At 44.4% G+C, this 25,746-nt stretch overlaps 1 protein-coding gene across 1 annotated transcript; it reads left to right on the top strand.

The window, feature by feature from the left end:
• Exo1 (exonuclease 1) lies at positions 1-24,205 on the top strand. The gene is made up of 15 exons (XM_051148277.1): positions 1-160; positions 414-634; positions 2,667-2,840; positions 5,382-5,501; positions 6,127-6,250; positions 7,562-7,699; positions 8,745-8,957; positions 9,926-10,113; positions 10,786-10,879; positions 12,503-12,728; positions 13,906-14,149; positions 15,611-16,184; positions 20,107-20,208; positions 21,273-21,466; positions 23,914-24,205. The coding sequence occupies exons 3-15, from the start codon at positions 2,680-2,682 to the stop codon at positions 24,047-24,049; spliced, it is 2,514 nt and encodes an 837-aa protein (XP_051004234.1). The 5' UTR covers positions 1-160; positions 414-634; positions 2,667-2,679; the 3' UTR covers positions 24,050-24,205.
• The last annotated feature ends 1,541 nt before the right edge of the window (positions 24,206-25,746 follow it).

The raw sequence follows: 25,746 nt of genomic DNA on the forward strand, positions 1-25,746 counted from the left end.
GAGAGGAAGGCGGGGTCACAGAGAGCAGGAGGTGGAGCCTAAGGCTTAGAACAGGCATGAACGTCATGTCCGCTGGGCGGGGCTTTGCGATCCCGCGCAAATTGAAAGGTCCAAGGCTGCGCCTGCAGCTGCAGCGGCTTGCTAGTGTTCTGCGCCCCAGGTGAGTGAACCCTACGCGGGCGGTCTCAAGAGGAGAGGGCTGTGTGGAGGAAAGTGGGCTCCTCGCGCCCCAGATCCACGTGTCCTCTGTCCCTCGGCGGGAGACTCGGATCTCCGGGAAGAGAATGCGAGCGTGGTGTGCGCATTAGACGCGCGCCTGGTCTCTCGTTTTCCGCAGAGGCTGGATGGCAAGTGTCCTTGCTTCCACTGCTTCTGGCGACGAATTTCCTTTGTATGTTTCCTGTCATATGCAGGTTTGAGGAACCACAGCGCCTGGAATGGGCTTGCGGGCCATGTCTCTTCATTCCCGGGAGACAGTACTACTGTAAAGCTGCTGCTGCTGTTACCTTGGGTGCCACCGGCGATCTCCTGGGGTTGATGTGCCATATGGCGCTCAGCCACTCCTGTGCTAAAGAGCAAATACTTACTCGAGATTTACTTGGCCTAGAAGAAACTTACCGAAGTTTCACTAAATGTAATTATGTTCTCCGCTACCCGCCCCCGTCCCCTGCCCCCGCATCAGCATGCGCGAAAACACATTTTAGAGGCATTGTCTTTAAAAGTAGTGGGCTGGTTGTTTTACACAGATCGTGGCTGAAGGCCCACCTGCGTCCAAATTTTCCGGTGTTTAAAATTCAGAAGTCATGCTTTTTCTAGGGAAATCTTAGCTACTGGGCGTGGCCTAATCCTGTAGTCTTTGTGGGGGAAGGGAGCGGGGAATTGGCTTTTGAGATGGTTTCTTTGTATGGCCTTAGCTGTCCTGGAACTAGCTCTGTAAACCGAGCTGGCCTCGAGCTCACAGAGATCTGCCTCCGAAGTGCTGGGATTAAAGGCCTTGGTGACCAATGCCCGGCTTGATTTTTAAGAATATGATCTTGAGCCTGGTGGCCCAGTTCCTGCTTCTGTAAACCCCCACTGCTGAGAGAGAGAAGGGAGGCTAAGAATGGACAATCCCAGAAAGTTCAACTAAAGGCCAAACTACCCTGGCATATGCAGCGCAAACAACTACTAAAAGACTGTCTCAAGCAAGGTGAACTGCCCTCGACATGCCCCAATTCAACTTCCGATACACATGCATCATACACTTGTCAGAGCATTTGCTCTTTGCAAGCATGAGAACCTAAGTCAGAATCCCCAACACCCCTATTAAGAACCCCAGGGGTGCTCACCTTAGCACCTCAGGTCACAGCAGGACTAAGCACACCCTCTCCCACTGGAGCCTGACAAGGCATCCCAGCTAGGAGAAGGGATCCAAAGGCAGGCAACAGACTCAGAAGGAAGCTCCTACTTCCATTGTTAGGGGACCACCATGATGACCACACGGCACACCAGCTACATATGTGTAGGTGGTCTATGTCTGGCCCATGCATGTGCTGTGGTTAGTGGTTCAGTCTCTGAGCCCCCATAAGCCCAAGTTAGCTGACTCTGTAGGTCTTCTTGTGTCCTTGGTTTCTCCAGCTCCTCTATCCTTCCTCCCACTCTTCCACAAATCTCCCCAAGCTCAGCCTGTTGTCTGGCTGGGGGTTCTCTGTATCTGTTTCCATCAGCTGCTGGATGAAGTCTTTCAGAAGACAGTTATGCTAGGATCCTGTCTGATAACAGAGGATCACTAACAGTGTCAGAGGTTGGCTCTCCCCCATGGGGCGGGTCTCAAGTTGGACCAGTCATTGGTTTGCCGTTCCCTCAATCTCTGCTGCATCTTTATCCCTACACTTCTTGTAGGCAAGACAAATTTTGGGTTGAAGGTTTTGTGGGTGGGTTTTTGTCACCCTACCTCTATTGAGGTTGCCCTAGCTGAGATCCCTAACAGACAGCAGGGGACATGAACCATGAAGTCACCATTTCTTGTACCAGGTGGGACTTTCAAGTGTTTCTATCTATTGAGGCCTTTTTTTTTTTTTTTTTTTTTTTTTTTTGGGTAAGGCAAGCATGTTTTCACATTGCTTTGTTACAGCCTTCAGGGGATCTGATGAAATGGTCGCTAGACTCCACCATGGCTGGGTTACCATAGCATTTTTTTTTTTTTTTTAAGTAATGCATTTGATGGTGTTGGATGCCATCATATAACATACAGATCTGTTTACATAACTGATTGCTTTTCATTGAGATATCTGACTTTCTCCAAACTTGAGTTTCTACACTGCAGCTTTGGGCGTGGCCCTTTAATGCAGGGGTGACTATGATGCCATAGCATGCCCAGTTTTGTAGGCTTTTAACACTATGGTAGTGAAAGGAGACTCAAAGTTTAATGCCTTCCGTGTGCCTAGGACTGTGTTAAGAGATGAGAGACCATGTTAGGATTCCAAGTATGGAAAGACTAACCAAGCAACACCCGGTGCTGTTCAGGTTAGCGTTGGTAATGGGTGAAGCTCTAAGCCATGGACCTAGTTGGGGAGAAGTTAAATACAAGTTTCTGTGCCAGACTCCAAGCTGGGTTTATTTTTCTAAATCATTTTGGTAAATAAGTTTTGCTTTAATATTGCTGTTTGTCCCTTTGTATCCTTTAGTTAACTTAGCACGATGGGGATCCAAGGATTACTTCAGTTCATCAAAGAAGCTTCTGAACCCGTCAACGTGAAGAAGTACAAAGGGCAGGCGGTGGCTGTGGATACCTATTGTTGGCTTCACAAAGGAGCTATCGCCTGTGCAGAAAAGCTAGCCAAAGGGGAACCTACAGATAGGTAGGTTTGGAGTATATTCCTTTAAGAAGTAGGATGATTTGGTGCTTTTAGTTTTGAGTATTTCAGATTGGCCTGGAACTTATAGCCAAGGCTGACCTTTGACCTCTGTTCCTTCTTCCTCCAGCTACCAAGAGCTGAGATGCACCACCAGCACCCAGTTTCATACGATGCTGGGGACCTGTGCGATCCCCAGCATCTCAGTGCTTCCCCGTCCTCCCCCCAGAACAAGGTTTCTCTGTGTAGCCATGGCTTTCTTGGAACTCACTCTGTAGACCAGGTTGACCTCAGACTCAGAGATCTGCTTAGCTCTGTCTTCTGAGTGCTGGGATTAAAGATGTGTATTACTACCACCAGATGCTCGGTGCTTTTTTTTATCTTTTTTTTTCCAGTCACTGTGTCAATAAATACTAGCATTTATTAGGGGCTTGCATTTAGAGCGTTACCAGACTTCTTTCTGCTGTACAGACCTGACGTTTGTTCTCAGAAGGCAGAGTGGCAGGATCAGACAGGCAAAAGTCAAATATTATTTCCTTATTCTTACCTCAAGAGAAACTTTTGTTTTTCCCCTTTGATAAACTTTGGCAATGTTTTCAGAATCCGCTATGTCTTCCCACAGTACTGCTAATCTCTGTTAGCAAAATGAAGGAACAATATAGTCTGTGCAAAACTGGGGCTCCTGTTACCATCCAGTCTGAACTCTGACCTCCTCTTAGAAGAGTCACATGTATTTACATATAAAGCCACGCTCTTTTTAACTCCCCCTTTTATTGCACATACCTATGTATGTGCCTTTTTAATATATGAAAATAAAGCCATATCACTTCTGCTTTCCCAAAGGAAAAGCCCACATATTTTTTGGTTACTACTTTTCATGTTTGATTTTTGTGTTTTTGCATTTTGAGACAAGAATTTTGTGTGGCCCCAGTGGGCCTCCACCTTACTTTATAGCACAGGATTGCTGTCACCTCTGCTTCCCAAGTGCTTGGCTTATGGGGCTATGTCACTATAGCAGATGTATTTTCTATTGCTGTAATAAAGCACTGTGACCAAGGGAACTTACTTTAGAGGGTTAGAATCTATGATCATCATAGCAAGGAACATGGCGGCGGGCGGGTGGGCATGGTGCTGGAGCAGTAGCTAAGAGCTTCCGTCTAGAAACACAAGCATGAGGCTAGGGAGAACTAACAGAATGGGGTGCTGTGGGTTTTTACATCCCCAGAGCCTGCTCCCAGTGACACACCTCTTCCAACAAGGCCACACCTCCTAATCCTTCCCAAATAATTCTACCAACTGGGAACCAAGCATTCAAATATATGAGCCCTGAGGGCCGTCTTCATTCAAACCAAAGCTGCCTTTCTTTAAGTAGTTCCTTAACTAAGAAAACTTAGTTTCCACTTTGGGATGGATATATGTATGTGTATGTGTGTGTGTGTGTATATATATATATATATATATATATATATATATATATTTTTTTTTTTTTTTTTTTTTTTTTAACTCAAATGCGTAGTAGCTGCTATGGATTTAAATTTTCTCCTGACAACTTAGAAACTAGCCTTGGTATAATTAATTGCTTTACCTATTCTTCCTTACTGGGACAGCAGTATTAGCCAGCAACGGTCATCACTTTGGGATTTGGGGATAAGCAAATGATAAGCATTTATGGGCTTTAGAAAGATGGACATCAACTCATGCTAATGCAGAAGTAAAATGAGTGGGTGGTACCCGATGGGATGCTTTCAAGGTAGAAAGACAAACTTGCTCTAAGAATTGACAGTTCCTGTTCGCTCTTCTCCGCTCTTTGGTGTTTAATTGAGTTGTGCCCACTTGTGCAGTTGTGGTCACAGAGAAGCTACATTTGATTTGAAAAGTCAGCAGCCTAAGTGCTGTTAGATCCTGGATGTGGGGGCAGTAACGGCACAGTTTGCTGCCATCTTCCCCCGGGAGCTTGGCATCCAGCCTCTCTTTCCCCGTAATCTGGCTGCAAGTTGGTGGAGCTCACATGTTGCTGTGTGGAAAGTTGTGACAATTGGACACCGCAAGCACCATGTTGTCCAACATTAACCAGGATATCACTGGTCTTGAGAGACATGATTGGCACTGCCGGGGGAATTCCATGTGGGGCTCACTGTAGATTATTCTGTCAGATCTCTTGGGAATGATAAGGCATTGTGGGAGAAGTCAAGTGTTGTATTCTTAAAACTTTTCAATGGATTTGACATGTTTCAAACCAATTTTTTGTTTAATGGAAAATAAAAGTTATTTGGAACAACAATAAAATGTGAGAACCGTAGGGCATCAAAGCCTTTTCATCTGCAGTGGTGAAAGGCCTAAGAGTCAAATGACTTCCTGGCTACCACGTGTTCCCTAAGTATCCACAGCGGGATTTGAACTCATGTAACTCGTCACTTCCTTTGGAAACTTCAGTATCAAAACTCAAGATTCTCTTCGTGGTTGTGTTTCATCTGGTACTAAATAAAGCAAAATACTAATGTAAGAGATTCAAAGTGCGCAAATGTGTTCTCTTTTTCCATCCCACAGGTATGTAGGATTTTGTATGAAGTTAGTTAACATGCTGCTGGCCTACGGGGTCAAGCCTATTCTTATATTTGATGGATGCACTTTACCTTCTAAAAAGGAAGTAGAGCGATCTCGAAGAGAGTAAGTTGACTCCGTACTGAACATCTGGCTGAACTGTGCTAAGGCCAGATGCTGTAGGTCCCTGGGATAACAAATTTCTAAAATCTTAATTTTGTGTATAGCATAGTACATGAACAGACTTCCTTAAATGCTGTTTGTGTTGCACTGTTAATCACTTTTAAAAGTAATTATCTTCTGACATGAAACGTTGCTGTGGAAAAGTCTTGTCAGCTGTATTGCACATTTTGCCCCCATTAGTAATCACTCACTCAGCTGGAGTGGTAATGCTGCCTGAAATCCCAGTACTTGGGAGGTAGAGGCAGAAGGGCCGGCGGCTCTAACTCATCTTCTACTTAGTGAGTGTGATGTTAGCCTGAGCTATATGAGACCCAGTCTTCAATCAATCAATCAATCAATCAATCAATCAATGACCTCATTAATTCTTATCTGGCCAACATGTAAATAAATAAACAAACAAACAAACAAGTAAGTAGGCTCATATGCTCTAGTCTGGGCTAATAGTGCAGATCTGAAGTGCAGTTGCAAATGAACTCTTTCATTCTAGTAAAATGACTACAATTGCAGGTTTATTATTGTTTCTTGAGTCTGGCTATAAGTATTTCTTAGTCATGTTTTTCCCTTTCAGGAGAAGACAAAGCAACCTTCTGAAAGGGAAGCAGCTTCTTCGAGAGGGGAAAGTGTCAGAAGCCCGGGAGTGCTTCACTCGCTCTGTCAACATTACACACGCCATGGCCCACAAAGTCATAAAAGTGAGTTAGTTAGAACCAGCAAAGCCGCAAGAACAAATGGCTAAGCTCGCTCGAGGTGGAGCTTGCCTTAAGCTGTTTGTTAATGAGATGGAAGGAGAGGAGCTTCCGTACGTGCACGCACTGCATCGGGCTATTGTGCGTAGAAGTGTAAAGGACTATTCACACGGGCTTGCTTCTTACACCACTGTGGTCGGATCTGTTCAGCCATTAACTCCCGTTCCACTGAGCGCTCTGCAGAACCCCTGTAATCTGCCCGGCTTAGAAGCTTCTTAGTGGCCCACCTCCCCCTGCAACCTGGATCTTAGTCCCAGACCCCGTTTTCATTCTAGGCTTGTAGTGGAACTGTTTCTTAAAGTTAGGCTCCAGGCAGGGTCAGTCCTTGTGTCATGGTGTCCTGCTGCCTGGCTCTGAGCTAAAATATGTACCCCGGGCTTATCCCATCGTCCTTTATCACATGGACGTTTCTTTTGACTGTTGACGATGGCTTGGGTTGGAAATCAAGAAGGTGGGGGGGGGGGGATATAGGAGAGAGTGAGGGGTACAGAAAACACGTGCTCCCATGTATAGCAGAGGAGAAACCTTGACTGGTGCCACAGGGACACTTGGTGGGCAAGAGAGAAAGGAGAAAGGCAGCCATGGGGGTCCTGACTCTATCAGTACCGTGTTAGACAGGCGTGCCTCCTGACTGGGAGGAGTGCTTGGACAGGTCCAAACGAGTGTCTTGTATACTTTCAGAATACACCTGTTCTTATAGTAGAGTTTTTGTAATTCGGAATCATGGTTGTAGCCTACAGACACATCATACCACCAAATGTATAGCGGGACTTCTTTTCACATTTACAAATGATATTTTAGATGTGTGTGCGCACATATGCAGGCATGCACAGATTGTGTGGGGAGGTCAGAGGACAGTGTTGCCTGTCAGTCCTCCCTTTCTCTTCTTGTCTGAGGCAGGGTCTCTGTAACTTGTCAGTGTTTATCCATGTTTATCCAGCTAGCTTCCACGAATTCTCCTTTCTCATCTATTGTAGTAGTGCCAGGGTATACACAGGCTCTATTGCACTCTGTGTTTTCATGAGTTCTAGGATTGGGACTGAGGTCTTGAGAATTGTGTGTCACCCAAGCCTGTAAGATGATTAAAACAAGACAGTACTTCTGAGATCAGGGTCAAATATATTACAACTAAAAGTGAAAGATTCTACTTGGAAGGGCGTGGTTTTAGGAGGGCACTGTTAGCGCTCAAGTGGAGACTGGTAATGCTGTTCAGTGCTGTTCTGGTGCCAGGCTGTTGTTCACTGTGGTCTCTCACAGGCTGCTCGGGCCCTGGGAGTGGACTGCCTCGTGGCTCCATATGAAGCCGATGCTCAATTGGCCTACCTTAACAAAGCTGGTGTCGTGCAAGCCGTCATCACGGAGGACTCTGACCTCCTCGCCTTTGGCTGTAAGAAGGTATTGAACTGCAGTTACTGCGCATGGTGCTTTTTGGGGGAGAGTCGTGGGTGGCAAGGAGCTCAAGACTTCTTTGCCTGGAGTACCTGTCTGTGTCATTTAATGTCTGTGATCTATGTCGTCTTTATAGTGTTCTTTTGGTTTTGCTAGTTGATGATTTAGGTTCTGCACGCCTTCAGGTTAAAGGGCTCTTTTTTGTCCCTTGGGTTTTGGTTTAGTTTGCTTTTTTGGGTGCTGGTGATCAGACCTGGGGTTCTATGCATGCTAGGCAAGTGTCTGCCGGTAAACTACATCCAGCCTGAGGCTCCTCTAGTGTTTAGCTTGTCCTTTGGGCGACTGTGTATGGGGTCCTGACTGGAACCTGTGACTGCCAGCAAGCACTCCTCACCACTGAGTTATAGCCTTTCTGCTCTGCGCTCTGTGCCTGGGCCTTGCTAAGCTGCCCAGCCTGGACTTGGACTCACGCAGTAGAGCCTGGCAGACCTTGAACCTGAGCTCTCCTTCCTTCCTGTGCTGCCAGGCCCCACTAGTTTTCCTTTTTAATATTAATTAAACTTGCCTTACATTTTTAAAATTAGTTTTGATAAACTGACTTATCCGTGATTGGGATATTACTCAGGATTTAGAAATAATGTATAAATGAATTTAATGGTAAACTTTATAATGATCTATTAAGCGGGGAATTAAGATATACAGCCACAGGTGAAGTTATTTTGATAACAGGTCTGATGTGTATATGCACCCTCACACATTGCTTGCAGGATGCTTATCAGAAGATAAGCACTGGGTGACCAAGAGATGGGGTGTGGACAAGTTCAGGTTTTTGAGATTTTCCACATATCCCTATTTCCTGCAATAAGCACATAGTGCCCCAATACCAATGATAAAAAGGTTGGCCACTTTGGAGCATAAGGAAGGTTAGAAGAAATCCTTGCATTCGGTGTTACAGTGCAGGGCAAGAACGACGCCGTGGAGTTTTTGTGATGACTTAGGGGATGGTGATAAAGTGGGCTTTCCAGGTATTGACCATCTCTCTTCTGTGAAGGTGATTTTAAAAATGGATCAGTTTGGAAACGGGCTGGAAGTGGATCAGGCACGGCTGGGAATGTGCAAGCAACTTGGGGATGTGTTCACGGAGGAGAAGTTCCGGTACATGTGCATCCTGTCAGGCTGTGACTACCTCGCCTCCCTGCGTGGGATTGGCTTGGCGAAGGCCTGCAAAGTCCTGAGACTGGCCAACAACCCGGATATCGTGAAGGTAGGAGAGACCTTCGCTTTATGAAGCAGCAGTAAAAGAACAAGTTCAAAATGGGCTTTAAGTACTATGTCTATAGCCCGTGGGCCTTAAGAAAAGAGCAGGGTGACTACACATGAGAATGCTCCCGCGTCCTGGTGCCTGGGAGTGGCTCTCAGGCTTTCTAGTCTAATGATCTTCATGTTCTGAGAAGGTTTGTGCGGTAGGAATTTTTGTTTACATGTATTATAGCTATCAATATAGTGAATCAGAAATTTAAACAAAAATTTGAATACTCATTTAAACTACCCAAAAGCTCTTAATATGTTAACAGAAATCATAAAGCCAACACTCTTATCCTTTCCTGTGCCATCTCAATCCCCTGCTTAAAATTATTATTATTATTTTTTTTTTTTTTGAGACAAGGTTTTGTGAATACCAGCCTGCCCTTGAACTTGCTATGTAGCTGAGGATAGCCTTGAACTCTTTAGTTCTCAGATTTATTGTTTGTTTGTTTGTTTGTTTCTGGGTTGAAAGGACTTTAAGAAACTATTTCTAGAAGTGTACACTAGACACGGGCTGGATATTTGGCATTTTGGATGAACAGTGCTCGTCCAGAAGTGCTTACGAGACCATAGAATTTTGAGTGATGTTGTGTGGCCATGTTTTCTGTTTAAAAAGTTTTTTTAGTGTAGATAAACTTAGTTGATTTTTGCCTCTCACTGTCCAGTGTCAGGTGTGGGATCAATAAACTCTTTCCACTCCCTGTCTTTAGCTTTACATGAACTTTTTTTTTTTTTTTTTTTTTTTTTTTTTGGTTTTTCAAGACAGGGTTTCTCTGTGTAGCCTTGGCCATCCTGGACTCACTTTGTAGACCAAGCTGGCCTCGAACTCACAGCGATCCGCCTGCCTCTGCCTCCCGAGTGCTGGGATTAAAGGCATGCGCCACCACACCCGGCTTTTACATGAACTATTTTTATATCCACTGTTAGGTTATCAAGAAAATTGGACATTATCTCAAGATGAACATAACGGTGCCAGAGGATTACGTCACAGGATTTATTCGAGCCAACAATACTTTCCTCTACCAGCTCGTGTTCGACCCCATCCAAAGGAAGCTGGTCCCTCTGAATGCCTACAGAGATGACGTCAATCCTGAAACACTGACTTATGCTGGGCGGTATCCTTTCTAAGCCATGTGGTTGAAATTTTCACTTTTCTCTTAACACTATTGGTAGTAGTGTACTATTTTTTAATGAGACATTAGTAAAAAGGACAGAAAAACTTGGAAATTGGTTTTATTTTTCATGGTACAGATTGTCATATTTTACTTGTCTTTAAAAAAAAATCATGCTAGTGAAAGTTAGGTATCTGAGCTTAAACCTGAGGCTCATCTGTGTAGTGAGCGGTTGCTCCAGTGCTATTGAGAGAACTGGCTGCGGGTCAGACGCTCTGAGCAAGCACATCAGAAGTGTCAGCTGAGAGCCACTGAGGCAAGCTTGATTCCTCAGGAGGGTCTCCGGTACACCAGGGCAGGGTGCCCCTTCCGTGGCCACTGGTCACCAGTACTCAGGCAGCTGCAGAATTCTGAATTCCTTAGGTAGTGGCCAGAACTCTCCTCATAGCTCTCTGGAAGGGAGGAATGACTTGGGCTTCCCTTCAAGAAGCCCAAGGGACACAGGCCAGCAGCCTTGCCTGTTGTCTCAGGGATGCTGATGTGAACAGTGAGCAGGTATGTGCGTCATAGGCCTTGAAGACTCTCGTGTCAATAGCGAGCGTTTTCATATCTTAGTATAGCGGGATTTGGTTGCTTGCGCTGATAAGGACATTTTCCCTTAACCTTACCAACTAGGTATGTTGATGATTCTCTGGCTCTTCAAATAGCCCTTGGAAATAGAGATATAAATACTTTCGAGCAGATTGATGACTACAGTCCAGACACCACGGTAACACTGAACAGATGTTACATAAAAGCACATTCTAGTTTGTTTCAAGGACTTTGAGGCATGTCTTTCTTTGCTAAGCAGCTGCGAAATATTTCTGTATTCTGTGCTATGCAGAGTGTGCATGGAAAACAACCTGACCTGGTGTGGTAGGGTCTGTAATCCCAAACTTGGGGCCATGAGACAAGAAAGTTGCCTCAAGTTCAAGGTTAGCCTGGGCTATATAGTGAGCTCTTGTCTTTTTGTTTGTTTTGTTTTAAGACAGAGTCACACTGTGAAGTCCTAGCTGTCCTGAAACTCACTCTGGAGACCAGAATTCAGAGATCTGCCAGCCTCTGCCTCCTGAATGCTGGGGTTAAAGATTGCGCCACCACATCTAGCCAGCCACTCTAAAAAGATATGATTAACTTGATTCTAAAGAAATTAGCTGTTACAGAGGAGGTGTCATAGTTAGGTTTTTAATACTACAGAGTGGCTACATGGTAATTTTAAGACCGATGTATGATTCAGACTCTGGTACCTGGCATTACTGAAAACCCCAAACATGACCCTCCAGTACAAGCTGTTTTAGGCTTATTCATAAATTAGCAGATACTTAATGGGCGCGCCCACCATGTGTGTCTGAACTTTGCACTACTGTCTTTATTGTACGCACTCTTGAGCATGCTGTGTCCTGATAGTTTCTACCGCCTCTTCAGTTCATGTTTCTTTTTTGTTGCTGTAATTTCTTTTGTTCTTTGAGAGCCCCGTACGTGGTTACAGTGTGATGCCATTTGTGCACAAAGCCTGCGTTAGTTTGCTGTTGGGGGAGTCATTACTGAAACAGGAGTCTGGAAAGTGCTGGCTGTGCTGTGTTTACACATTTGGATTAGCAGTTCTGTAATTTCTCCATGGGTGCCGCTAAAGGTTTGTCTCAAGCCCACAAATGGTTGCACTGGCTCTATAGGTTCTGAGCTGCTAAGATAGCCATGGTTCAGAAGGCCAAATCTATCCCAGCTCTTTTTCATAGGGAAATCAGTTACACAGCAAATTATGTCTCTTTCTCAGTGTGGTACCAAGTGAGTCTGATACAAACCAGTACTTTTCAACCTAGATTGTTTTGGTTTGAACTCAACAAATTTTTATTCAGGCTTGGGAACTCATGGTTTCTTTCCTAGAAATGAGCCTGTGGGTAGCTTAGGAGACAGGCCTAGGAACATAGACACGTTGTTTAATGGAGAAGGATAAGATTGGTGGAGGAAAGCAAGACATTTTATTTAGAGCCCAGACGTCATCAGAACCTCTCCCTCCATCCCTCCCTCCCTCCCTCCCCCTCTCTCTTTCTTCTGCACTCTCCCACCAGGCCTCACACATGCTAGGCAAGCACTCTACCACTGAGCCCTTTTAGATTCAAAGTAAAAAAAAAAAATTTAGTGTTCGCGAAGTCACCCAGATTGGGTCTGAACTCACTGTGTAGGCCAGGCAGCCTTTGACTTCTCAGTCCTCCTGCCTCAGCCTCCCGTGTAGCTGGGGTAACAGGCCAGGCTCAGAGGGCTTTCTCTTGAACAGTAATTGAACATTACTATAAGCAGGTACAGAGAAACGGCCATTTCTCCTGCTCAGGTAACCTTCTTTGCTCTTCTCTAGCCGGCCCACACACGAAGTCACAGCTGGAATGACAAGGCACATCAGAAGTCACCTGTTGCCAGTAGCATTTGGCACAGGAATTACTGTCCTAGACCTGAGGTGAATGCTGTTTCCCATGCTCCTCAACTGAAGAAAAATCCAAGTCCTGTGGGCCTTAAACAAGTGGTTAGCAGTAAAGGGTTAAATCTTCCCAGGAAGTGTGCCGTGGTGAAGAGACCAAGGAATGGTAGGTATTTCATTTTCTCCAAATGCTAGTATTTTTTGGTCAGATTGAAGAAATCTTTTCCAAGCCCAGGTCACTGCAGTTTCCTTGATTTATGCTGTTAGTTTTGCACTTGTGCCTCTTCTGTTTGGAGATAATATAGAGGGTGGACAGTAAGACTCCAGGCTCCTCGCAGTGTGGTTGGCAGTGCTATTGACCTACGGGTTTCCCTTTTTTCATGTAGCTGCCTTTCAGCTGTTGGAAATCCCTTACTGTGCAGTGCATCCTGGGTGGGCACTCACTCTGTTCCTCCTGTCCACCCCGACCTTGGCAACACACACCACTTGGCACTCAAGTCCATCCAGGGTTAATCCCTGGAGTTGGTTCTGCTTGTTAAAAGCTATCTTTGGCTGTCTGAAGGTCTTCCTGGTTTTTGTAAATTTTAGGATTCACGTGTCACCTTCTTTTAAAAAGAGGCTGTGCAGCTCAGCAGTGGTGGCACTTACCTTTAGTCCCAGCACTCGGGAGGCAGGTCTAGAGTTCCAGGACAGCTAGAGCTGCACAGAGGAACCCTGTCTTGGAAAAGAAAGAAAGAAAAGGCTCTGGGATTTCATCTTTTTGTTTGTTTGTTTGTTTTGTTTTGTTTTGTTTTTCAAGGCTGAGTTTCTCATATAGCCTTGGCTGTCCTGGACTCCCTTTGTAGACCAGGCTGGCCTTGAACTCACAGTGATCCGCCTGTCCACTTCCTGAGTGCTGGGATTAAAGGCGTGCATCACTATTCCCAGCCAATTGAGTCATTATTAAGATGAAATCCCACGCCTTTAATACAGGATAGCTGCCCTTCAGGTCATTCAGAATCTGTTACGGCCTTTTGAAATCTTTTGACAGGGTAATCTCATATAAAACCATACAGATATTTGACATCATTAAATGATAACCAATTTGGAAAATGGTAAAACACAGCTAAGCTAATGGATTTTCAGTTATTCTTAATCCTTCCTTTTACAAGGAGGCATAGCTTTCAAAAAATAAAATAGGATTAAATATATGGCTCCATGTAGAACCGTTGCCCAGCGTGTACAGGAAGAAAGCATGCTTCGTCTTTAGGACAAGTGGGAAGCGGGATCCGGGCTGAAAACCAGGGCAAAGAGCCAGTGAGGGAAGACACCGGCTGTTTACTCCTGCTTCTGGTTTTGTTTAGAAACGCTGTCCGAAGATGACCTGTTGAGTCAGTATTCTTCCTTCACAAAGAAGGCCAAGCAAACTAGCTGCAGGGATGGCACATGGTCTAACTCTTCTGAAATGCCTGCACCCAACCCAGATGGTGGGACTGCTCACAAGACAGATAGGCACACCCCATCCAGGACAAGGAATAAATTCGCAACATTTTTACAGAGGAAGAATGAAGAACGTAGCGCAGTTGTAGTTCCAGGGACCAGAAGCAGGTATGTAAGCTGGGTACATCGTTTGTGGAAGCCTGTTGCACATCGATTTTATCAGTTACTTTTACTGTTGCTGTGACAAAAATGCCTCACAGAGTATCTTATGGAAGGAAAGGTTTGTTTTAGGTCACATTTCAAGAGTACATCATGTCTGTGAAAAAATGCCTGGAACAGGAGGCAGCTGGTCACATTGCACCGACAGTCAGGAGGAGGAGGCCAGTAAACGCTGTTGCCCAGCTCCCCGTCTCTCTTGTGTTCAGTTCAGAACTCTAGCCATAAAATAGTGTGACCCTCACATAGGGCGAGTCTTCATCTACCTCAGCCCAATCTGAAAGATTCTCACTAGCACGTCCAGAGCCTCCCTTCCTTCCTAGGTGATTCTAGTCCACATGAGTCATCTCACCTTAGTTCAGACCAGACTGCATTGCTGTGATCTGCCCATGCAGAATCCAAGTACAAAGGACTGCAGCTCCTGCAGCTCCACTCTGTGGCTGGAGTTCTGTTCTTTTAGGGTTCTCTCTTCCTTTGTTTCTCCTTTTATAGTATCTTGAGGTGCTGATCTGTCTTATCTTAATTACCTTTATTAATGTTAACATTTTTCCTATAAATATTTTTAAGATCTAGAAATATGCAGAATAACACCATAGACTAATTGGGAAAGAGCGGCTGTGAATTGAGATGGGATTTGGGTTGGTTCTCTTGTTTTCTAGCTGGCTTAGAATTATGTAGATGAGGCTTGTCTGAAACTCACTGAGACCACTGTCACTGTCTTTCAAATACAGGCATTAAAGAATCCTGGGCTCTGTGTGTCACTATGTAAATAACTTTCTAAAAATGTATATGTTTTTATAACGTAACCCTCATGGGGCATAATGGCACACATTTTTAATCCTAGCACTTGGGAGACACAGGCAAGAAGAGCTCTGAATTTGAGACCATACTGAGTTCCAGGAAAGCCAGTACTGTGCAGAGAGACTCTCTCAAAAAAGCAAAACAGAGCCAGGCATGGTGGTGCATGCCTTTAATCCCAGCACTTGGGAGGCAGAGGCAGGCGGATTGCTGTGAGTTCGAGGCCAGCCTGGTCTACAGAGTGAGTCCAGGATGGCCAAGGCTACACAGAGAAACCCTGTCTCGAAAAACAAAAAAAAAAAAAAAAAAGCAAAACAAAGCAAAAAAAGTAGAATTTAAACCTCAGTTAAAACTTGAGGTCTTTGTGCTTTTGTGTGAGAGTCGATACATGAATCTAGATTTGTGAGTAGGCCCCAAAATACTTGAAATAATCCATTCTTTCTGTTTCTTGTTAGATTTTTTTGCAGTTCTCCAGATTTGGATGACTTTGTACTAAAAAACCTCAGTTAAAACTTGAGGTCTTTGTGCTTTTGTGTGAGAGTCAATACATGAATCTAGATTTGTGAGTAGACCCCAAAATACTTGAAATAATCCATTCTTTCTGTTTCTTGTTAGATTTTTTTGCAGTTCTCCAGATTTGGATGACTTTGTACTAAAAAAAGGAAGCAGTCAGTCTCCAAATGAAGCTGTTGTCACAGACAAAGCCACCACCAGCCCTGGGGCACCAGACTGCCCAGACACGGAAGGCCAGAAGCCAGCCCCAGCTGGCACAAGTGGGACACAAAGTCTAAGTTCTCAGCTTCCAGGCAATGCCTCTGTGTCTCCTGATGACAAGACTCAGTCTTGTGAGACCAGCGAATTCATGGGGACCGTGTGCCCGTCCACTCTGACGACACTAAGAAGTTGTTTCAGTTGGTCTGGAACTCTCAGTGATTTTTCAAGAACTCCAAGTCCCTCCGCCAGCTCTGCATTGCAGCAGTTCCGAAGGAAGAGCGAGCCCCCAACCTGTCTTCCCGAGAGCTGTGTCGTGACTGACACGTGTCATCCAAAGAGTGAGGTGCCAGGTGATCAGACTCAGCCTTTGCATGAAGCAGACTGGCCCTCATGGTCTCAGGAAAGCATAGACTCACCACGCAGTTTAAATTTCTCGGCCCTTTCCCAGCCTTCCATAGAGGATTTGGATTCAGAGGTGAGTCTGTCTCTGATGTCTGTTTTCAGACACAAACGCAGGGAAAACTGGAGTGTTGATCAGACAGGGAGGGAATTTTGCCAACATTATAGAAATGAACTGTTTTGTTTGTTTGTTTGTTTGTTTTTCCCCCACAATTTTTATTCAGAATCCGCCTGTGTTCAGGGTTGGAGATATGGCTCAGCGTTTAAGAGCACTAACTGCTCTTCCAGAGGTCCTGGGTTCAATTCCCAGCACTCACATGGTAGTTCATAACTGTCTAAAACTCCAGACATACATACAGGCAAAACACCAGTAGACATAAAAATTTTAAAATTCATTAAAATAATCCTCCTGTGTAGAAAGATAGCATTTTACTCACTCAAAGGGCCTCTCTCTATTCATGTTTTCTACACCTGGACACCTAGACTAGCACTTCCTGGATGCCTGTGCGCTCCACTGACTGGGACTATTTGACTTGTTGCAAGCTTCTTCTAAGCTTCTATAAATGTGCTATTAATATAAAATTTAATTCTGGTTGCATTTCACAGATATAAAGAAATGGCTGTGTTAATGTTTTCCTGTGTGTTGCATCTCAGCACTTCAGAAGCAATTTCCCTTATTCTTTTTTATTTCTAGAAAACTTTCTTTATAAGACAAAATAGCATTTTTTTTTTTTTTTTTGTTTGCGATTCTAAAAGCATTTAATCCTTTTACATATGTAGAACATTCGGACTTTGATGTCTTTTTATTTCTGTCTTTGATTTGACTGACATCAAAACCTTAATTGGATGTTGCTTATAAATAAGTGACATTCTAAAATGATGTCATGGCTTTAGGCTTTCTCTTAAGTTTGTCAACTCAGAGTTGCTAATACTGTCTCATCTTCACCAAGTTGTAAGAACAATTCAACTCACAGTAATATTTGGCAAAACTTTGATGCCTGACAATACTGAATATTTAATGGCATTAATTAATATTTAATAGTAGTTAATCCATAAAGCTGAGAAAATACATCACCAGCCTAGTCATGAAGCTAACCTGAAAATACTCAAAATCTTATTGTATTCAATCAAAAAATTAGCCAGCCAGGCACAGTGGCCCATACCTGTAATCCCAGCACTACGGAGGCAGAGGCAGGCAGATCTCTGAGTTCGAGGCCAGCCTGTTCTACAGAGTGAGTTCCAGGACAGCCAGGGCTACACAGAGAAACTCTGTCTTGAAAAACCAAAACAAAACAAAAGAAAGAAAGAAAAAAATAGCCATTAAAATGTGGGACTAAAGCGTTTCTACTTGAAGATAACTGAAATCGGTTTACATGTTTGGATTCTGAGTCTGTCCCATTTGTCGTTGTTTAGTGTTTTAGGAACTTGCCAGGACTGCTATTGGCTGCCATCCAGACTTCTGCCCTTTATTTCCCTTTATCTTGTTTTGTTTTTGTTTTTTAACTAGGTTTATTTATCTTACAAGCATGCATATATGTATGTGTCTGGCATGTGCCCTGGTATATGAGACGGGATCAGAGGTTAACCCATGAAGTCAGAGCTATCACTCTACCACAGGGATTGGACTTGGGCTGCCCTACCTTGCATCTCACCAACTCCATTTCTCTTTCTCTGTCTTCATCGCTCCATGTCGAACACTGTCCTGTGACCTTGGAGTCTTTGTTTCATTTAATGTGAACCCTCATTACATGCAGTGTTGCCCCTTTGCGCCAGTTGAGTGACCAGGGCAGGTGCCAGACCATTGTCCATAGAAGCATGGCTGTTTGGAGGGCATTGCAAGCCTGCTGAGTCCTGTGTGGAGGGGGAGCTTATTTTCCTTCCTTCAGCACATGCTTTTCCGTTTCACTTACTTTGTGAGCTTTCAGCTGAGTAACAGGTCCTCATCAGCTCACAAGCTATGGGCTGCTCCTGCTGAGAGCCTCTCTGTCTTCTGGGATAAAAATCTTCTAGCCGGAGCTTGTGTTACGATAGGGACCAATGCTGGGCAGTGGTGGTGCACGCCTTTAATCCCAGCACTTGGGAGGCAGACACAGGAGGATCATGGATTTGAGACCCTGTCTCACAAAACTTAAAAAGAAAGAAAGAAATAATAACTTTGTTTCCTCACAAAAATAAAACTAAGTGATTTATTCACTGAATAGCCTCTTGCCACCACACATGGAGAGATGGTTAATGCTCAAAAAACTGAATTCATATGCTTAGGCATGGTGTTTCTTTGACTTACAAATGTTCCCAGTCCACACAAGTGTTGAGCCTCTGTTTTGAATATCAGTTTTCGTTGTATACTTCTAAAGTGTTTCAGCAGTGTCAGAGCCTTTGGGGGGATTTCATTGTTAAAAAGCAGCCATTCACGAAGGAGAGTCAAAGTAATCTCAGACTCTCACTCATGGTCCTATTGTAAGGAACTGTTTAGCCAACTGGCATGGCGCAGCTCTAGAACCTCAAATTTTGAGGGTTGCAAATTTGGCCACAATCTTGGCTACACACCAAGACCCTGTCTGGAAAATAAATCATTTAATTTGGGTGTGACACTGTATAACCGTCGTCTCAGAAATTAGGAAGCGGGGCGAGAAGGTGGCTGTAAGTTTGAAGCCAGCTCGGTCTGTATACTGAATACCTGACCATTTAGAGCTACAGAGCAGGAGACCTTGTCTCCAAAAGAAAAAAGAAAAAGGAAAAAAGATTTCAGCTGACTCACCACTTACAGCACTACTGTTTGCTACAGCAGAGAAAGGTGAATCTGAAGGCACAGGCAGTCTTGTCTCGTGTTAGTGCACAATACAGTATAGACTCCCAAGAGAAATACAGTAGAGAAACGCCAAGTACAGGCTCCACGTTCTGACCTTCCTTCCTACTTGATGTATGGGAGTAAACCCTGAGGGAAGTTTCACTGTGTATGGAGAGTCTTGTGCCAGGAGCAGAGGCGGAGGGAGTCCTCACACTCACTGCTGAAGTGAAGTGAGCATTTGACACAGCACCTCAGACTGGGGCCCATCTTGAGGGAGGAGGCATTTTTTCTTTCTAGTGTAGGCCTTTTTACAACACAGCTAAAAGACAGTGGGACTGCTGGTTCAGCTTTCTGTACTCAGTGTCTTGGAGCTGTTGCCAGGGAGAGTGGGTCCCCTCACAGCCGGAGAGTCCAGTGGCTTTTGCACCAGCGTGTTTGTTTTAATTTTCTCTTTGAGAATTTTGTACACACAATGGAATATGATCAGATATACAAATGGGGACATCCCATAAGTGCAAAGGTGTGGAGACATGCATCTGTGCATAGGTGTGGGGACATCTCACATGTGCATAGGTGTGGAGATAACTCACATGTGCACAGGTGTGGGACATCCACGTGTGCATAGTTGAGAGCCATGCGTTGGTGCATGGAAACCTGCTAGTAGTCAGAACCACACAGAATGCCTCCCTCCCCCTGAAACTGTCACCTGCCAACAGCTCCTCAGTAGAGGGAGGGGTCAGGTCTGAAGATCATTTCAAACAGCTCTCTGGGAATTTTAGCTGCCTTGGTTTTGCACAGCTATGAGTTCATGTGTGCAGTAGCCACACCATGTCCAAACAGCATTTCACAGCACGTTCTGCCTTCTCCTCTGTGGTTTCCCCTGACCCTTGGCAGGCTTTGGGGGATGAGGAAGAGATCCCATTTAGGGCTAAGCATCAGCATTTTATAGGCCCCTCAAGTGACAGATAAAAAGCTTTCAAAATCATAATGTATATTTTATAGAATATTTCTACAGCTATGTTTTAGTACTTTCTTCCATGAAATTGACAAATATTCCCATTTTAGTTCATTGTCTTTTGTTCTTTCCCATGTTCTTATGTCTTTTTGTGAAATTATGTTATTTACCTGAGTTTCCCATTTCACATGTTGAGTATTGTTTGAGTTGTCATAAAAACTCAGATTAAACTTTTGTTTTCATCTGGGGATCTAGGAATCGGACTGTAACGATAAGTCACTTGATAACCAAGAAGATCAGAACTCCAAGCAGCAGTTACCTCTCTCTTCAAAGAAAGACATGCTTGTAAGGAACAAGGTAGAACGTTTAGATTTTTTTTTTAAATTTCAGAAGCCGTGTGTAGTTATTGTGAAACAAATGAGAAATTGGAAATTAAAATACCTGTGTTCTGAATATTTTGTTTGTTTTGTTTTTTGAGACAGGGTTTCTCTCTTGCTGTCCTGGACTCACTGCTGAGTGCTGGGATTAAATGCATTGGCTGCCACTGCCTGGCTTGTGTTCTTTTTTTTTTTTAATGCTTGCTTTCAAACCTCTTGAGACAGCATTTATGCTGCTCTGTGAATTAGCCTATGAGAGTGAAGTCCATGGAGTGATGGGCTGTCCCTCGGGTGAGAATGCCTTGCTGTCATTGCCAAAACCCTACACGCTGTGGACCCAGACGGAGCTGTGGGGTTCTGTGTGTTAACTTCTGACTTGTTTTTTCTTTTTCTTTTTTTTTTCTTTCTTTTCTTTTCTTTTTTTTTTTCTGACACAGGGTTTCTCTGCGTAGTCTTGGTTGTCCTGGGCTCACTTTGTAGACCAGGCTGGCCTCGAACTCACATCGATCCACCTGCCTCTGCCTTGTATCTACGCTCTGCCAGATCAATCTGGTTATAAAGATGTGTCCACACACCTCCCTCTCTGTCCTGAGAAACAGTGTTACTGTGTACAGGACAGAAGTCAGCCCTTAAAGGCTGGGTATGCTGGCACAGGCCTTTAGTCCCAGAACACGAGAGGTAGAGGCAGGAGGAGCTTACTGAATTCTAGGGCAGCCAGCACTATGTACAGAGATCCTCTCACAAACAAATATCAGCCCTTGAGTGGAAACAAAAATATCAAGAGATGTAAATCGATTGTGCTACCTTCCCACAGTGGTAGAACAGACAAACTTACTCAAGTATAATTCAGTTTCAGGTTAAAGTGCAAGAGTCTCTAAAATGTATCGTTAAGTGGGATCAGGGAAAACAAAATAATAACTGTTTCTAGGAATTAAAGGCACTTCTTTTAGATGAAGCACAGGGCTAAAACTGGCGATTGGGAAGACCCAGGTTCCCATCTCTAGCAAGCAAAATAACAGTAACGAAACTCTAATTTATCTTCAGATTCCTGGTCTGTGTAGATCTAGTTCTACGGACTCTCTCTCTACCACTAAGATCAAGCCCCTGGTGCCTGCCAGGGTCAGTGGCCTGAGCAAGAAGCTGGGAAGCATCCTGAAAAGAAAACACCATGATGCTGAGAACAAGCCGGGGCTGCAGATAAAGATCAGCGAGCTCTGGAAAAACTTCGGCTTTAAGAAGTGAGTTCCCAGTTTCCTTTTCTGAAGCAGGACAGAGCACTGACTTTTGTAGCCCCGCCACCCTCCACCCACCCACCCACCCACCCCCGTCTCTGCTTTCGTAGATTAAGCCTCTCTTTCTCACCTTCAGCTCCCAGTCCAGCTCGGAGCTGCATTTCCAGACCGGAAGTTCCTTTTCTTCTCAGGACTAGGATGAGAAGGGGTTCGGCAGGAGCTGAGAGGGAGGGGGTCTGCATTGTATTAACTTGTGTTCCTACGTGGTTAACTGAGACAGTTAAAAGTTTGGGGCCCAGTAACGTTTCAGGAACGTGGCTGGTTCTAGAAGGCAGAGCTTGGCAACTGCTAAGTAAGCTTCCTGTGGGAGAGACTCTCACAACATGAATTGAGCAGCAGGTGTCAAATCCTCCCACTCTTACCAGCTCTACTGTAGGACATTTGGTTTATTGACAAGGACAAGACACTTCACTATAAACTGGTATTTCTCTGGCTGACACTGAGCCCTAACCCAAGGAAGTGCTGCAGTTAAAGGGTGCCTATAGGACAACTCCATTTGTTACAGGCAATGCTTACTACATACACTGAAAATCTGACGAAGGTTGAAGAGATGGCTACCATAAGATCACTTGCTGCCACCAGGTGTGGTGACAGCACACCTGTACTCCCAGCACCAGAGGAGGCAGAGGCAGGGAGATCTCTGAGTTTGAGGCCTGCCTGGTCTAAAACTGTCTCGAAAAAGAAAAAAAAAAAAAAGAATGAAAAGAAAAGAGCACTTGCTGCTCTTTCAAAAGGCCCAAGTTCAGTTCCCAGCTCCCCAGTATTCTTGTCGGCCAACTCACAATGTCCTCTAAGTCACCACAGCTTTAGGGGAAGTACTACATCCTTTGGAGCCTCTGCACCGCTGCACTCAACGTGCATAGACACATACACATACTTAAAAATAAAATAAACCTTTTCCTTCAAAATAATTAGTTAGCCAATTAATTAGTTAAAAAGAGAAACTGGCCAGTGGTAGCACATGCCTTTAATCCCAGCACTTAGGAGGCAGAGGCAGGCAGATCTCTGAGTTGGGCCAGCCTGGTCTACATAGTGAGTTCCAGGACAGCCAAGGATACACAGAGAAACCCTGTCTCAAAAAAACAAAAACAAAAACAAACAAAAAAAAAAAAAATGAAGAAATTTAGGAGAGCCATTGGGATAGCTCATCAAAGATGCTCCCCTCCAAGCCTGCTGATCTGAGTTTGATCCCAGGGCCGTATGGTAGGAGGAAAGAATCAGCTCCCAGAGGAAGCTGACTTCCACATACCTCATGGCACAGGCGCCACCTGCATGTCAAAACTGTACCAGTTGGTTTTGCATGTGATTGCGAGGCTGCCTTTGCCATCCAAAGGTGGGGTGGACAGCATGCAACGCACACCCCGCTTAAATGGCTTTCCTTATTTGTCTGCTCTGGGGACAGACTCTCACTGTGTAGCTCCGGCTGCCCTGGAACTCACTGTGTATACGAGCTTCAACTCACAGAACTCCTTCCGCCTCTGTCTCTGATGAGATTGGGTATGCTTCTGTGGCTGTTACCTTCTTGTAGCTGCCCGGGGTGGAGGTGGTCAGAATGGATGGAAACTCCTGGCTGAGTGCAGACAGCTTTTACTGAATTCTGCTTTTGCATTTATTGGTACAAATATCAGCACAGTAGGAAAGGTAAATGAAGTCCCAATATTACGAAAATAACCTGATCTTACAAAGTTCCTGAAAGGGACTCAAATCTCCAGGGTGCATAGAACATACAGAGCTGGCGTTAGAAGAGATCAAAGTTACAATAGCATTCTTAAAGATCGACTGAAAAAAATTAATTAGTGGTGTTTAGTTTTTGTTGAGAGGAGACAAAATGTTACTGTGCTATTGTCATAATAGAATTTTTAATGGGTGTAGAGCAAGAGTCCACCAGAAGGAATTTGGTTAAGAAAATTGCAGCTCAGCTGCTAGCCTTGCTCTGTTTGTGTTCATCCTTAGCCCAACTTGAAGGACACTATTAAAATGCACACCTAATCCAGCACTTTGGAGGCACAGCAGGAGAATCTGAGTTCGAGGCTCACCTGGTCTACATAGCTAGTTCCAGGTCTTCCAGGACTACACAGTGAGACCCTGTCTACAGATATTCCATATATATATATATATATATATATATATATATATATATATATATATATATATATACACACACACACACACATATAAATTCTCCCCATCTCTCTATATATAAATAGAAAGACATAGATATAAAGACACAAAGAAGGAAAGTTCAATAGTTGGAAGCACTCAGAATAAAACCTTGATATGCTCTATACAAATACACTGTACTGGGCTTGAGTGGCCCTGTTTTTTCTACTTAGGTTATTGCTTCCCTTATAGTCAGTACCTGAAGTCAAATTTGTTTTGTTCTGTTTTTGCAGAGATTCTGAAAAGCTTGCTTCTAGTAAGAAGCCCTTGTCTCCAGTCAAAGACAACATCCAACTCACTCCAGAGACGGAAGATGAGATCTTTAACAAGCCTGAGTGTGTGCATGCTCAGAGAGCAATATTCCACTAGGTGCAGGCCGCTGCCTCAGGAGACTCTTATCAAGAGATTCACTATTATCAGTGCTGTTTTTTAAGATGGAATACATTTTGTATATTAACTCTGTGACTTTCTTTTGCTTGGCTTTTTATATTTTCATAGAAAGCTAAATAGAAGAATAAATCTATCTTTGACATTTTGGGGAAGTTTGAATGCTAAATGGGCAAATCTCCTGACTGTGGTAGCAATCTAAGGGACTCTGTAACATCTTGTATGTCATAAGTAGAAAGCCGCAGACCTCCATAGTCACTTACACCCAAGAACAGCTAACTCGCCAGCTTTCAGTTATCCCAGCTGCCTTTCCTCTCTGCCCTTTAATAAACTGGAAATAATGTTGCTGGTGTGGGAAGGGCAGTCGGAGCTCTGTGGGGTTGTACTTGTTAACACACTTAGGTCTCAAATCCACCTCCTGCTTTTCTCAGTGTATCTCTGAAGAGCGGCCCAAAAGGTCTCTAGCACAAGATGCTGAAGCTGCACGGCCTGTGATCAATCCGTTCAGCAAAGATACAGGCAGAGGTTTGGAAGGAACCAGCTACCCCAGGGCCAGTCTGATACAGCCAGAAGGCAAGTAGTAATGAAGGCATTTATGATACAGAGGATATTTGAGAGACCAAGACTTGTAATCTTTAAAAGGGAGTAGGGGAAGGGCAAAGACAATTGGGTGAATTTGGAAAATACCTAATGGAGGAGCCGTTAGGGAAAGCTAAGGGGTGTTGAGTAAAGGAAGGGTGGGCTCTCTACTGGCAGGAGCCAAGAGGTAGTTAGAGATGGCCTCTTGTCAGTGGAGAAACAGGCGAGCTCCTGTCTGCCAGCGGTAGAAGGAAAGGCTTAAAACAGGGAAGTTTGGAATACCTTTAAAAACGGGGAGCCGGGGCCAGGCATGTTGGTGCACACCTTTAATCCTAGCACTCAGGAGGCCGAGGCAGGTGGATCTCTGTGAGTTCTAGGCCAGCTTGGTCTATAAAGTGAGTCCAGGACAGCCAAGATAACACAGAGAAACCCTGTCTTGAAAAAAAAAAAGAAAGAAAGAAAGTTCAGACACAGGAGTGTAGCCTGAAGATGAAGTCATGGGAGGAAGCATTGCATAGCCAGTATCTCTTCCCGTCTCCACTCTTAATTTTGAGTTTCATTGAGCTCCTATTGTATGAGAGTGGGCAGAAGGCAGAAGTGGGTAAGGCCGGGAGTTACTAGCTGGACTGTTTTCCAGTCAGAATCCCCAACCCTCATCTTCCATCTTCATTCCAGGTCACGCTTGCAACTCTGCCTTGTGTTTTGCTTGTGTTCAGTTTATCCTGTCTGCTCAGGAAGCTGTCTTATCAGTGCTTATAAAGATGGAAAGAGAACAGCCAAAAGTCATGCACGTAGCTCCTAAGTCTATTGAATGACAGTATATTGTCTAGAGAGATGGCTCAGTTTAAGGACCCTGGTTCAAGTCCCAGCACCCACATGGCAGCTCACAACTGTCTGTAATTCCAGTTCCAGAGGATTTGACTCCTCAGAAGACAGAGATGTAGGCAAAACATCAATGCACATAAAAATAAATGTCTTAAAAAATCAATTATCTCCAAGACAAGCATGGTGGTGCATGCCCTTAATCCTAGCACAGAGGCAGAGGCAGGTGGGTCAACAGACCAAGTTCCAGAACAGCCAGAGCTAAACAGAGAAACCCT

The sequence above is a fragment of the Acomys russatus genome, chromosome 6 (genome assembly GCF_903995435.1).
Source record: "Acomys russatus chromosome 6, mAcoRus1.1, whole genome shotgun sequence".
Classification (NCBI taxonomy): Eukaryota; Metazoa; Chordata; class Mammalia; order Rodentia; family Muridae; genus Acomys; species Acomys russatus.